Source organism: Temnothorax nylanderi, unplaced genomic scaffold (assembly GCF_030848795.1).
Source record: "Temnothorax nylanderi isolate EJ_2023f unplaced genomic scaffold, tnyl_v1.0 TNYL_tig0004_pilon, whole genome shotgun sequence".
In the NCBI taxonomy this organism is placed as follows: domain Eukaryota; kingdom Metazoa; phylum Arthropoda; class Insecta; order Hymenoptera; family Formicidae; genus Temnothorax; species Temnothorax nylanderi.
The window spans coordinates 1,510,995-1,525,433 of NW_027249066.1; the positions used below are offsets into that span (position 1 = coordinate 1,510,995).

The 14,439-nt window shown below is 43.4% G+C and overlaps 1 protein-coding gene across 15 annotated transcripts in view; it reads right to left on the bottom strand.

Annotated features, from left to right (window-relative positions):
- Positions 1–14,439, bottom strand: part of Bru3 (bruno 3) — a 268,358-nt gene that overhangs the window by 23,368 nt on the left and 230,551 nt on the right. For 9 of the 15 annotated variants that reach the window (XM_071708619.1, XM_071708560.1, XM_071708590.1 and 6 more), the window contains 5 exons: positions 9,747–9,887; positions 9,119–9,248; positions 6,278–6,445; positions 5,169–5,273; positions 1,482–1,559 (listed from right to left, as the gene is read on the bottom strand). In XM_071708619.1, the coding sequence (XP_071564720.1) occupies positions 1,482–1,559; positions 5,169–5,273; positions 6,278–6,445; positions 9,119–9,248; positions 9,747–9,887 (622 nt within the window). The remainder of the gene's footprint in view (positions 1–1,481; positions 1,560–5,168; positions 5,274–6,277; positions 6,446–9,118; positions 9,249–9,746; positions 9,888–14,439) is intronic. The other 6 variants (XM_071708625.1, XM_071708578.1, XM_071708570.1 and 3 more) reach the window with 4 other exon arrangements.

The window sequence follows — 14,439 nt, forward strand, 5'->3', positions numbered from 1 at the left end:
AACTTGTATCTAACACAAAAGTTTCCAAGAAGTCAGCAATATGATAAACGTTGCTCTCTTTTTTAAAACACAACTTCGGGAACTATTTGTGTTCTTGACAATGCATTTTACACTTACACACAGAGAAAAGTGAAAACAAGTATAAGAATATTTGTCATTTCAACTATGTAGAATTGTAGATTGTTCAAATTCATGTAAAAGTGAACATAATATGAGAGATATACACACAGCTATACAATATAATATAATTCTTTGACAATAATTTAAAAGAATTGATATTTTACATTATTTAACAAGAAAAGCGAATCGCTTACGATTAGTGTTATAGGTGATTTCATCCGTCCGGAAAATGAAGCTATTAATAATTTTCTTTATCCAAGGGAAAGGAGGTGAGAGAAATACGCCAAGTATTCGTCGTCACGTACGGAAAATAAATTCGATTAGAGATTTCTCTTACTCTTCTCGTCTACCGCTTTACGATTTAATCGCGACGCATGGGAAAACGTCAGAACGCATCGACGAGACGAAAAGATCAGGCGGAATGAAAATGGGAACGGATGAGACGAGCGAGAGGGCGGCGGACATAGCGGTCGGAGCAGAGGGTTGAGGCCGGATAAAACGGAGGCGGGGTAGCGCTGTCGCGGTAAACTTTCCATTATCCTGCGATGTAACAACGGATCGCCGGCGGGCGTAGCGGCAAAGTAATTAAAACTTTCGTTTTATTTGCATTATCTCATTGCGAGGCGTCGTATATTCTAATAATGGCGAGTTGTTAATTGCAATTAGGCGCTGGCTCGCTCAACCCTCTTCTAACCCGGGACTTGCCTTGCCTGGTCGACTTTTTCCTTGCCTTCGGCTCTCCTGTATCTTTTCGCAAAAGATATAGCAACTGACTAGTCCGCGCGCCGATGTGTTTGACAGGCGAGACTCACTATCTCTTTGATCGATCGCGTTCTTCTATTCGGACCGGTGGTTTTTAATTAATCGCATTTTCGTGCGACTATGGAGACTGATATTACCGAAATTATCGAATTCAAACGTTCAACTTTGAAACAACGACCTTCTTTCGATAAAAGAGAAACCTGGCAGATATTCGCAATGTTAGAAATAGTGTAAAAATTTCGGTATTTCTGGACAATCATCGGTCGTTGTTGTACTAGAAATGACGAACGCGATAAACAAAACGGAACACAAGGCGTTCTGGATCGATTTACTCAAATATCGTCGCTTTTTCTCGCATGATCGAATTATGCGGGAAAAAGCGACCACCTAGCTTTATTTTGCGAGATGTCCAATTACGCGGTAAGTACGGTCTGCTGCGGCGACTCGGGAGAAGTCGAAACTCCTTGCACCTCGTTGGGCGCCGACGATGGATAATTCGTGTCTGGGCGTGTGTACGGGACGTGGGTCTACAATCTCAGGTCTACAGACGTTCGTGTTTACAGTCAACAGTTAGACGTTGATGAGCGTGTTGTACTTACCTTCCCTCTGCGTGGGTGCCACCGCGGTCATCGGCTGAGGAATAGCCTGAGGAAACTGGCCGTAGACGGCGGGGTAAGCTGCGACAATAACAAATAACAAGTACATCATGATCTGTCCACATCTAGATCTGTGCGTGCCATTGCCTATCCGTCCCCCAAACATAAACCCTCTCTTTTTTTTCCTTTTCGTCCTTTTCCTAGTCCGTACTGCGATCCGCTGTCGGCCGTCGACGGTAAGAGCCAGCGACAGCGCGAGACCGGCGGCGGCGGCGGCAACCGCCGAACGAATATAGGCGTCGTAATTCAATGCAGCGATAGCGCATACATAATGGACGATGACAGTAATAAAAGCCGAACAGTCCAATAAACGTCAACAGATTCAACAGAAATTGCGTTGCCATCGCTAGACAGATTACAACGGCGTAATTTATGACCGTACGTTTCAGAAGCGTCGGGGACACGTAAATCGGACACCGACCATTTATTCTTGCGATTTGCCGAAGATTCGTTCGCGAGAAGGGGGGGGGGAGAAAGGTCAAAGCGTCGACATTAAGAGGAGAATATTAAACGTAAAGAACGCGAATGCCATTTCTACGTCATTCTGTGGACCATGAGATGCAATTCGAATTATGCGAGTTATTCCGGGTCTCGATATTATTGACAGATTCTATTCGCTTTGGAATGGCAAGCCTCTCGAAAATCGAGCCCTTTGAACTTCAATTTAGATAATCCGTTTATCCAATTTAAGTAGACTTTATTTATTCGAAAATATTAGTTTCATAAGCTTGATTATCAAGATAAGGGCTTCAAAGGAGAAATGCCGATGAATATAACGAATGCTGATCTTCAGCAAAATTTTCTCCGTGGAAACTGTTATTTTTGGGAGATCCCGCATAATCTCATCGTTAACGCGAAATATGGAAATCGCGTTTCTAGCCGAGTGGCCTGTTTGCCCTGTCGGTGTAAAAGCGAGCGAGAAGCGACTCGCTGATATGAAAGCTCGTCTCGTATCCGCGGCGATTCCGGGCGGTATTCATCACGGTGTTTCTGCCGACAGGGATATTCGTCTCTCAACGTTCTCATCGTACCGCGCGCGACTTTCAACACGATACTTTTGTACCGCGAAACCATCGCGCAGCCTGCGAAAATGCAGCATTGCATCCGGTGCGTCATTAGCCGACACCAGATATCTCTTCAAAGCCGATTCTTGAAACGACGTGCCTCATTAAAATAGGATACGAAACGCCTGCTTAGCGCAATGATGTAGCAAAAGTACACACACGACTGCGTATACGGAATATCCCGTTGCAATTTGCGAAATTAAATATTTAAGCAATCGAGAAAGGAGCGTCCCGAGACAAACAATGTTAAAACGGAAGCGAATTTCGCAAAGAGGACATACGATTCGTATGGAATAAGGTTCTGAAATTGGAGAGACATTATTGTAATAGCGTTTGCTTAATATCGTATTACAACGAATCGACGGAGGATCTCATAATAACGAGCTTTTTGTTACGACGAAATTATATAACATCTCGTACTAATGTTGATCGCGTCAAAACATTAATGATCGTTCGATGTAATGAGATTCTAAGATAACAAAATTTTATTTAAAAGTTTGATCAAACTTGCCGCGTAATATGATATTTTATACGAAATTGGAGGGGAAAAAAACGGCCGTAGAGAACGAATAGGTATCAATATCACTTCTGATCAACGAGAATTGAAATGCGAAATATTTCACATTAAACAGAAGTGCCCGTTATATTTTAATTCGCGATGCGATCGCATACGTTTGATGACAATTGGTTAGTCTGTAAATTTGGATCTCGCTATAAATGCGCGCGAGCCGGCATTATACCGTTTTTGCTACACGCGACGAGGCAGAAAGCAAGTACGTCGTTATTAATTATAGCTTGATAAATATTTAAAATGCTCGTGATTGATACCTGTTTGTGACGGATAGGCGGAGCGTGCGCGCGAGTTACCGCTCTCAGATCGGCAGAGGCGAATTTTCGCCCCGGAATTAATTATTTCCGTGCAAACATCGCTTTAATATATTCCGATTGACGTTACCCCCTCCCCCCCCCCCCGGTGCGCGATGGATCAACGTTTGGCGTATGAAATAAATACGCCATCATACGTCGGGGCCGCGTCACGCTCAGATAGAGGTACGCCGTTATTCCGGGATTGCTTTTTTTCCACTCGCTGATCTCGATGGCGTATGTGTACACTGGCCGAAAATACATAAAAAAAAATATACCGCTTTTGAGTCCCCGGTAAATACGAACGGCGGTGCTCGCGCGCTCGCGTACGCGAGCCATACGTTTGTTATGACTCGAATTTGTTGAGTTTCCGCCGATACGATGGAGGGCACGTTGAGAGACACGAAAGGGGGGAATTGGTCGGTGACACGGGCGAGACGAGGTGACATCCCCTTTCTTCTCGTTGCTCTCGATTGTACTTCCGCATCCGATAAGCGAACAACGGTATCCGGAACGAGTGGACGCGTAAACGCGGAATTTGTTAAACGCCCTCCCGTTACCGAGAGTGATTGGAATGTAATAGAAGTATAGGTCCATCGAGACGTTGATTATCCGTGAAACGAGATCATCCACTTTGCCGGGTTCTATTGGATCATAATTTGCGCTGCACTTTGACGCTGCAACAGTCGACGGTCGATGGCGAATAATTTCGCCGTTGGCGTTGGTGAGGGAGAGCATGCACGGGAGGATACGTGTAAACGTGTAAAACTACAATATAATATGTACACGAAGTACATTTAGAAGGACATCGAAGTACATCGTAGCACCACAGCAGAAGCATTATAGAACGAAACGTTGACGCGTACACGATCATGTATGACGTGTACATGTACGGTGTGTATACGCATGCGGCCCATAGTTGCATGCAAACAACCAGCAACGCGATCAGCGAAAATCGAATTTTTTCGCAGGTAAGTGCTCCGACGGCGCCCGGATAAAAGCACGTAAACGTTGGACGTTCCCCGATGCATTTTTCCCTTTTACGTACAGACGATCTCTCCGACGTATATCCCGCGCGCACGCTTTTCGACCTGCTCAAGATCGCGATAGGCAACATCCGGGACGAGACGAGTACGCAAAGTGTTATATCTACCGTGCGTTAAAACTGATGCCGCGAATTCCGCGATAATGCGAAATGTTACGATAATACGAAATTACGGAACGACGCTAAAACACATCCATAACAACGGTATTCGATCGAGTGGCGTAAACGCGGGAATTTGTTAAACGCCCCTCTCATTACCGAGAGTGATTGGAATGTAATAGAAGTACGGTAATACACACTCGTGTATTTTTATTTTAAATTTACGGAGAAAGAATTTGCGTTCTGTGTCGTTATAATTCCGTTAAAATACAATAATTCATAATCGATCGATATTAAATTATGATAAATGCAATATCACCGTTTACGTGAAATTATTTGCTCGATTGAGAATAAACTCTATGGAGACGAACGACGGACAAAAACGTATTCGTCTCACTATTGCGTCTACTTTCACGTCGATAATATCCGTGAGTCTGCTTGGACGTGGAGCTGGATGGACGAAACGCGCTACAGTCATTGCACGGAAGACACGGACAGGGTAGACAGCATCTTGACAAGCCGTAGAGAGATAAAAATTGAAGCTAGAGAAACACTTACCGGCCACTCCAGCATAAGCCTGCATTCCAGGATACGCGGCGGCATGCTGAAGTGCCGCCTCCCCGTTGGCCAACCCCTGCGCTGGAATGGACAGATGGAGGGCATCTACACTTCAGTAAGCTCAGCTCTTATCAGGGAAAGGGGCCTAGCCTAGAGGCCCCTGTCGCAATATCCACCAGGCCAATCGATACCGCTCGATATTTTCACCGACTATACGCTCGTACTAGTAATGACTACCCGAATGGCGATAAAGGACGAAGATTAATGAAGGATTGACTATAAGAATGATTGTACGTTGCAATATCGCGGAATTCATCGCTTTTATAGTGTGCAAAGTCCTGATTTAAATGACGTTTTAAAAATTTATCAACGTTCTACGGTTTAATTCGATCAATATCCAGATGTGACTTATCTTTTATCTTTTATCTATATCGCACCCCTAGAAGAATACTGTCACAACTAAAAACTTTCGATTTTGAGTTAAGCACATAAATAGTATGCCTAAAATATTACCTACACTGTTAAATTCACAGTGTCAAATTATACTCAATTTAAGTCATTTTTAAATTGAAATAAATTTGTTTTTTCTCTCTCCTGAAAATTGAATTTTTAAGTTCTGACAATATTCTTCTAGAGATGCAATATATCATTAATTTTCTGGAAAATAAAAGCCGAGGTTCAGTCTGGAGAACTCCGAGAATAATCGAAAATACATATAAAGAGAGAAGATCTCCATAAATTTTTACTCATTTACTTGTTACGAGTTCAATTGTTCGTTGCCGGAGCTAAAGTCACTCTTGCGTGAACGTAAATCTCGCGCTTAGCAAGAACCTGCAAAATCCCACATTGATGGTAGGTCTTCCGCGTATAAACCCCATACACGTCGCCGTTAATTCCTCGCTCTCCTCGCAAATAAACGCCAATGAATGTAACGTCGCTTCCTCGCCAAAGTACGGGAAAAGTATGACGCGCGAGTATACCGCCCGGCGTACTTGGCATGGTACTTGGCCTGCGCGAAGTTATTTACATCCCCGTGGAATAATAAAGTCCGCCGCCGATTGGCCGGGTATTGCGCAGGGGCGGCACGCTGCGCCTGAGTTGATACTCACGTCCCGCATAAGTCTGCGGTATTCCGTTGGTGTAGACACCTGGATCCGAGCCTGCTGGCTGGCCGTTCGGCGTTTGAGCGGCCATGTTAAAATTGGGCATCGTTGGCGACGGTAACGACGGTAGTGCCCCGTTAACCGGTTGCCCTGTGCCGGTACCTACGAGCAAACCTGATCAGTACACACCGGTTACCCTCTTGCACTTTCAACACCGACCACGACTATCCTTTATCCGCGAAGCATCTAATCGAGACGCACACAATTTTTAATTCTCTCCGCTTTTCTTGTTTCTCTCTTTTCGCTTTTCCTCTGTGACAGATATTATATGTAACATAACTGGTCGGTCGTCGAAAAAGGTCGTTTACGATCCGTATGCCTCGCGCAGCATTTGAAGAATTACGAACTATCGGATGAATTCGATTTCATGGACTAAAACCTTACTCAGAGTTAATATCGTGGAGCTGCCGATTCAGTCAAAAAGCTACGTTCAATTTTTCTTCCTCTTTGTACATTTCATGCAACTTTTGTGTAACGTGCGACTCTTGCGACACGATATTACTGCAGCTATATACTTGTTCTTGAATTACGATTCTAGTTTACGCGAAAAGGTCGTGTTTATCGATAATAGTTTGCCTCCTGTCTGTGTCAACGGTGCGATTCGGATCAGTGATCAAAGCCTCGCGTTGCGCTAATAACGCATTGATCGCGCCGATAACCAACGTTTGGTGTCACGTCAATATGACTCGGCGTAGGTAATGAAACATAATTATGTTTGGGCAACATCTGTTGTATATTTCTATCGAGTTAACACATGACTACAGGAAACACGCAGTCAAGGGCACACGATAATAATAATTTATGATTTAATTTAACTTTTTGAAATTACATGATTCTCAACAATCTCCCATTCGATGCGAGGCGAGTTCAGGAGTCCCCTAAAGAGACGTCACAATTGGCTGTCGGATAAAGAGAAGAGAACACCGACACTGTAATACTTTCGAATCGGGTCTGCGAAAAGTGGAAGATCGGGAACGGAGAAGAATCTCGATGCCACGATAACACCCGGATTACGTTGCATGCACTCACATCGTCGCTCGTAGTCGGTTACGTGCATTGAGTATGACGATACGTCGTAAACTTAAACTTCCGTGACTGCACGATATACGCTCCAGCATTTTCGATTCGGTTAGGCAGGTCAAGCGTTTCTATACAGGGTGAGACTTACAGCGAGAGCACCGTTCGGCGATGCTGCAAAATACGTTGCACACGCGATCAAGGCTTCTTCATTAAACTTCGTCTGATATGAATTTCATAAAACTGTAACGAAAACTATATCTCATCTAGAAGTTAGAATCTCTAGCCAATCCCTAAACAGTTTATTGAAGTACTTATTTTTAACTGAAGTAACTTTATTTTGAGTTTGATATTATTAAAGAATTCAACTTCTACTTCCGAGATTACAGCCGAGCATGTAGGTCTACCTGTCAATGCCACCCTGCACTGAGAAAAAAAATGTTAAACTTGACTAAATATTCTCAACTGATTATTTTTTTAATTGAAATATTTAAGAAGTATTTGAGTCATGTTAGATTTAATATGTCGTATATAATTTAAATACATAAATATTTTAATTAAAAAAATAATAATCAGTTGAAAATATTTAGTCAAATTAACAAATTTTTTTTTCTCAGTGTACACGCAGTTTGCGGTTACGCCGTCGTTTCGTCGAAAATAAAAGCTCTCGCTGCTACGGTAATCTTCAGTGCGGAGTAAAACGGACGGATGCGGCGGAGCCAGGGGCTTCGGCGGAGAAATAAAATATTATTTCCCTATCAAACGGTATTACCTTCCGCTCGATGAGACTCGACGTATAACGGAGCCGATTTCCGCGCTTACTTTACTTCTCTACAGCACTTCGACCTCTCCGTTGTTTCTTGCATCGCGATGCCGAGAGGAAAAAGGGAAAAAGAAGGTGTGAGCAAAGAGGGGCAAGGAAGAGAGCGTTTCTTTGGCTTCCTTCTTCCCCTACAACGAGCTTTCGATAAAGTTTCACGGTACCGGCAATATCTCTCGCTTGAGTCACGTTCGATGAAAATGTTGTATTGATTTACGAGTCGGTTATAAGGCAACCCCACTGCACGCCTCGTCTGTCGCGCGAGAATCCAGGGAAATTATAGAGAAGCAGGCCAGGGAGAAAGGGCGACCGGATGGGAGATATGTTTTATATCACTGAAATCGAACTGCTATCGAATTGATGGCGGATAATTCGTGTGCCCTCGAGTATTTCTTTCCTTCTCGATAAAATGTTTTTATCGGATTGGTGCTGTTAGTTGATTAACTTGAAATTGATTAACCTAAATTGGAAAAATGTTTTTCGTGTAATCTTCGTAAATTGTCATTAAAATATCATGACGAACGTTCTTTATAATATTAGCAAGGCGTGTACATTATATTTTCATTATAACTCAATATTTTGTATTAACTTAACAATCGAATAAACACTTCTTGATTAAACGAGAATATTGTAAAGTCTACATATATCCCTACATATATCCATATCTAAAATATATTTAAAAAAGAACGCTACGTAATAGAAAAATATAATGTAATATAATGAAATATCTTTGCGAGAGAAGGATGCAGTTTATAATAACGTTATACATATATATGTTTTTAAAATTCAAAAGTTTCTACGAAAAAATTTTGTTTAAATTCAAATTTTATTCTTAAAGACCTAAAAATATCTCAGATAATGTCTCGATAAATGAGTTCTTCTCTCGCGAATATTTGCATGTCCTGAGGTATCCAGCATTCTTATTTTTTTTAAGCTGGGTATAGGCTTACCAGAGGTTGGTGGGACCACGGGATTTGGCATGCCGTTCAATGTATGCGGTAATTGTCCAGCTGCCAACGCAGTCATTGGATTGATGTACGTTCCCTGTGCAGTCGCGGCTGCCATGAGCGCTGCTTGCTGCTACAATATAAAGAGAATATTAATATTGTAAAAAAAACCGTTCTCCCGCATTTTATATATATATATATTTTTTTTTCTTCATTATTAGTTTTGCAAACAAAAACTTTACAAAAGCATATAATTTTGAAGAACATTCGCGTAATGAAAGCTATCTCTTTTGTTAAGAAAAATTTTTATATCAACTTAATAAAGAACGGAATATTGTATTTGAGATAGTATCAGATAAATATTTATATTATATTATGTGTGTATACTGTTATAAATATAATAATTTTAAAAGGACATTTATCTTTTTACTGAAACCTGGGAAAAATTAAGACGCGCGAGGTGATTGCGAGGGACCTCTTTGCATGCCGAGTTAACGCGCGGCATCGAGTTTCGGCCGATCGTTTCCGAGAGTAACGAGGGACGAACCATCGCAGATTGTGAGTCGTGGTAACGAGGACAACAAGGCGGTAATGCGGTAACGCGAGAGCCATTAACGGTAACACGACCCACCTGAGCGTAAGCGTTGTAAGCGCCGAAATGATTGAAGAAGGGGTTAAGGATGCTCATGTTCCCGGCCATTTGCTGCATGCGTCTTATCTGTCTCTCTTTATCAGTGTCTGCGAATTTTACCACTATGCTGGATGACGCACCCTGCAACAGATAATGAAGATTGTTAATTTCTCGCTCTCATAACGCCGAGATTTTTACGATATGACGATTTTTACGATGTACGAGGATTAAAATGCACATTTTAACGACCTCCTTAACGAGCTATTATTTACAGCATGTGTTATAACCAGAATACTGAAAAACTGTTTTAATTGGGTTTTTATAAGTAACCGCATAATCGAAGATTTTAATAGTGCTATGTTTTATAATAGCGCTTATTTCTTTTTATTTGATAGAAAAAAAGTTAAATAGTTTCATTAAATCTTATGTAAGTTTGATTCTAGCAGAAACATAATTAAAAATCGTATGAAGCTTTTCTACGCATCTCAACATTAATAATTGAATTTATGATTAAAATCATTAAAATTCGATGGTTATATAATAATCGTAATTTGCTCAAAAAAATGTATAATGTAAAATAATATGAAATTTATTGCACAAGAAGCAAATCTTGCATAATACTCGCTAGACGTGAAGGACTATAGATACAAGTATAAAACATACGAGGCGAATAAGTGATTCACGATCCTTTTGCATAAAAAAAGGACTTCTTTTCTTTCGAGACGCTCGTGAGGATATGTAAGGCGATGACGTTCTCACAATGTCTAAAATATAAATGGAAAGGCAACAGGTGGTCAGTGGCCATTGTGGCTGCGGAGAAAAGCTCGGCATTCGAGCTCCCGGTGATACATTATATTCACGTCATCAATGCAAATGCTAGCCGGGGCGTTCCTGAGTTTATGTAACGTTTGTAGTGTTACAACTTGCGTAACGAAACTTCTAGCTTTGGTCACGCGACTTCGCATGACGCACGTCGTGCTTTATTCGCGTGCACCTCTCCTCACTCCTCTTTTTTTTCGCACAGCTTTTTGGTTTTGTCTTCGTCCCTCTTCGGCAAGCTTAAGATAATCGATGAAAGAATGTATTTATATATTACATAAAAATATTCATACAATTCTTCTGATTGATTCATGATTTTTATGATTTTAGTCAAATATAACTTTTATGTTAATATAATATTTACTGATTTCATCCTGATTTATGAATTGACATTAAATCGATACTATCGTGATGAACGATCTCCTCTCTTACACGCAAAAGCCTCGTGTCGCGCACAGAAACGGTTACGCAACAAGAAACAAATTTCGTATAAACACGTTAAAAATAAATTCAATTTAAGATGAATAAACGCAATTATTCTATGAAAATTCTTGAAACAATCAACTCCTGTAGCACATGTAAGAGCTCGTTAATTAATCATTATTAAACCCGTAATAGTGCTATTGTTGATCGAATTAAACGGTTCAATAACACGCTATCACCCAAAATTTAAATCAATTAAAAATAGATAAGATATTAATTAAATATTTGAAAATACTAGACGTTTTAAACCAGAGCTTTTTATAAAAATAATAAAATTTAATCAAATAATTGAAGAGATGGATGAAGAGTCGCGTGTAAAATTTTCAAAACTATCGATCATTTTAAAATAGATCTAATTCTGCATATGCTAAAAACGGCATAGACAATAAAATAAAAAACCTGTAAGGAAAAGTTCGATTTGTGGCGCGACTGTTATTGCATCGACAACTAGAGCGTATATCGATAATCGGTCGACTGTCTTCACCCTGCAGTAATTCCCGACAAAAGGCTCGTAGCTCGAGGCCGTTATTCATCGGCGAAGCGCACACGCTGGCTGGTGGTGCAATTGCTTGTAATTTAACGACGAGGGCATAGTCAGAGTCGGACCGGTAACGCGATATATCCGCTTGACAGATTTCCACGGAACATCACCTTGTGATACATCGTGTCCCGTTCCTAGTTCCTATATCAGATCGATCGAGACATCGCTTCGGTGATTTCAAAGACAAACCTGACGAGAAACGTTTTCAGCCGTGTGCACGCAGCCCGGCGCGGCGGTCTGCCCTGACATTCTCGCCGTAATGCATATGGTACGCGTCGGGGTATGTACTGCGTGCGCGTTAAATGTTCGCCTCTGAAATGAAAGAGGGGGGGGGGGGTGATTTTGTGCGACGCGCAAATCGACGCTGTCAGAAACACTCGCTCGTGTCGCCGCGCCGAATTTTGCTTTCATTATTTTTGCTTCCCCCCCCCCCCCCCCGCCCCTACGTCGTTTCGACCCGAATGCGTGTTGGCGCGGCAAACAAAATTCACGCGAAAGCGAATAGCTTTTAGAGAAAAGCCCTCCTATCGTGTCCCTCGTGGACCTCGTCCTGTGTGTTACACGGCGACGAAAGAAATACGGCGGAGAAGCTACGAACGATGCATACCTATACGATAATACGATCAGCTCGACGTCCGTGACGCTCGTCGTCCCGCAAGTCCCCGCAGGTAGACGTTAACGTCGTTAACATGGCGGTCTTTCGTAAATCTCACATCTCCATCGGCGCACTCACGACGCGGCGACATTCACTCGCGAAAATCGACGATGCTTATCGTCGCTTATGATCGCGCGACACTTTCGACACTTTGCACGGCACTCCCGGTATTAATCTCGCGACGCGGCACGTACTTAGGTACACGGCAACGGAAAAATTACGGCGGAGAAGCTACGAACGATGCATACCTATACGATAATACGATCCGCTCGACGCCCGTGACGCTTGCCGTCCCGCAGGTAGACGCTAAAATGGCGGAGAGAAATTAGTAAATCGCGCGGCCGACTTCACTCGCCACTCGCCCGGAGCAACCGTCTGAACCGTCGCGAGGACGCTACACTTGCTGCTCGTGAAACGATTTCGGATAACTGCAATTAAATCATCGATTTATGAACACTGTGTCTATCCGCCACAATCACCACATATCAAAACACGATTAATTACGCGATTAAACGTACGACGTTAACGGATTGTGATCTCTAATTAAACACGGCGCGGCGTTACTCGATTTAGAGTCCGCTCTCGTTCTTTCATCCGCGCTCCGAAAACGACGGCAATTTCATTCTGCCATTGACGTTTCTGATTGGCTGTCGCGACAACGTTGCGGCTGGCGTTTTGCGTTTTAATTGTAGAATAGGCTTTAAGCCGCGCGACACACACGAGACACGAGACGCGAGTCAAATTGACGGTTGAGATAAGCGAAACCGATTATCCGAAAGAATGTGATCAAAAGTAAGTCGGTAAGTCGGTATTATCGAACGCGATATACCTCGGTATCCGTATAAATTCCGCGAGGCACATGCATTAACTAATTATTCGATAGATCACAGTTTTCCGTAATCTCTCAACCGCCCGCGCCGGACTCAGCGATTCGTGTATTAAAGGCTGATATTTCATGTGTCGTCAAGCGTACTGATTCGCTACGAGATAGAGGATTTCTAGAGGCTCGAGAACTTTTCTATCTTGCAACCGATCAACGTGCTTGAAAAATTTGTCGCACGATAAATGAAATAAGCAGCGTATCGGCGCGGTATTCCGAGAACAGTGTGACGTCCGGACAAAGCCGCGGCTTCTCGGCGGCTCGCGCGGGGAGGGGTAGAATGGGGATAGGTGACTAGGCACGACGCGCGCCGAGCGCGCGTTCGGCGAGCCGAGTTACCTACCCCCACTCTATCCCTACTACTTGTTTGTGCGCAGAGCGCCGAGAAGTCGTTGCTCGTTAGCCGCGGCGCCTGCCGCCCGTACCGCCCGCCCGCGTCCACATTTCGGATTGCGGAAAACTGTGATACCTATGTGCCTCGTGGAATTTATACGGATACCGAGGTATATCGTACTTATTCGGTAATACTGACTTTCGATCACATTCTTTCGGATGATCAGTCTCAACCGCCAACTTGACTCGCCTCTCGCGTCTCGCGTCGTGTCGCGCGGCTTCGAAGGAAAGTTTTGCTGTCCACGTCGTTTTCGGAACACGGGTGAAAGATACGAGTGGAAAGATACCCCTTAAATCGAGTAACGCCGCGCCGTTGCGACGCGCGACGCGACGGTTGCTTCTGGCGAGTGACGAGTGAAGTTGGCTGCGTGATTTACGAAATTCTCTCCGCCATTTTAACGTCTTCGGGGGCTGCGGGACGTCGAGCGTCGGCGTCAAGCGGATCGTATTATCGTATAGGTAGCATCGTTCGTCGCTTCTTCGCCGTAATTCTTCCGTTGCCGTGTACCGAAGTACGCGCCGCGTCGCGAGATTAATACCAGGAGTGCCGTACGATAAGTGTCGAAAGTGTCGCGCGATCATAAGCGACGATAAGTATCGTCGATTTTCGCGAGTGAATGTCGCCATTGTCGCCGCGTCCGGCGTCGTCAGTGACCGCGCCGATGGAGACGTTGAGATTTACGAAAGTCCGCCATGTTAACGTCTACCTGCGGGGACTTGCGGGACGTCGAGCGTCACGGGCGTCGAGCGGATCGTATTATCGTATAGGTATGCATCGTTCGTAGCTTCTCCGCCGTAATTTTTCCGTTGCCGTGTAATCAAGTACGCGCCGCGTCGCGAGATTAATACCGGGAGTGCCGTGCAAAGTGTCGCGCGATCATAAGCGACGATATCGTCGAATTTTCGCGAGTGAATGAGTCAC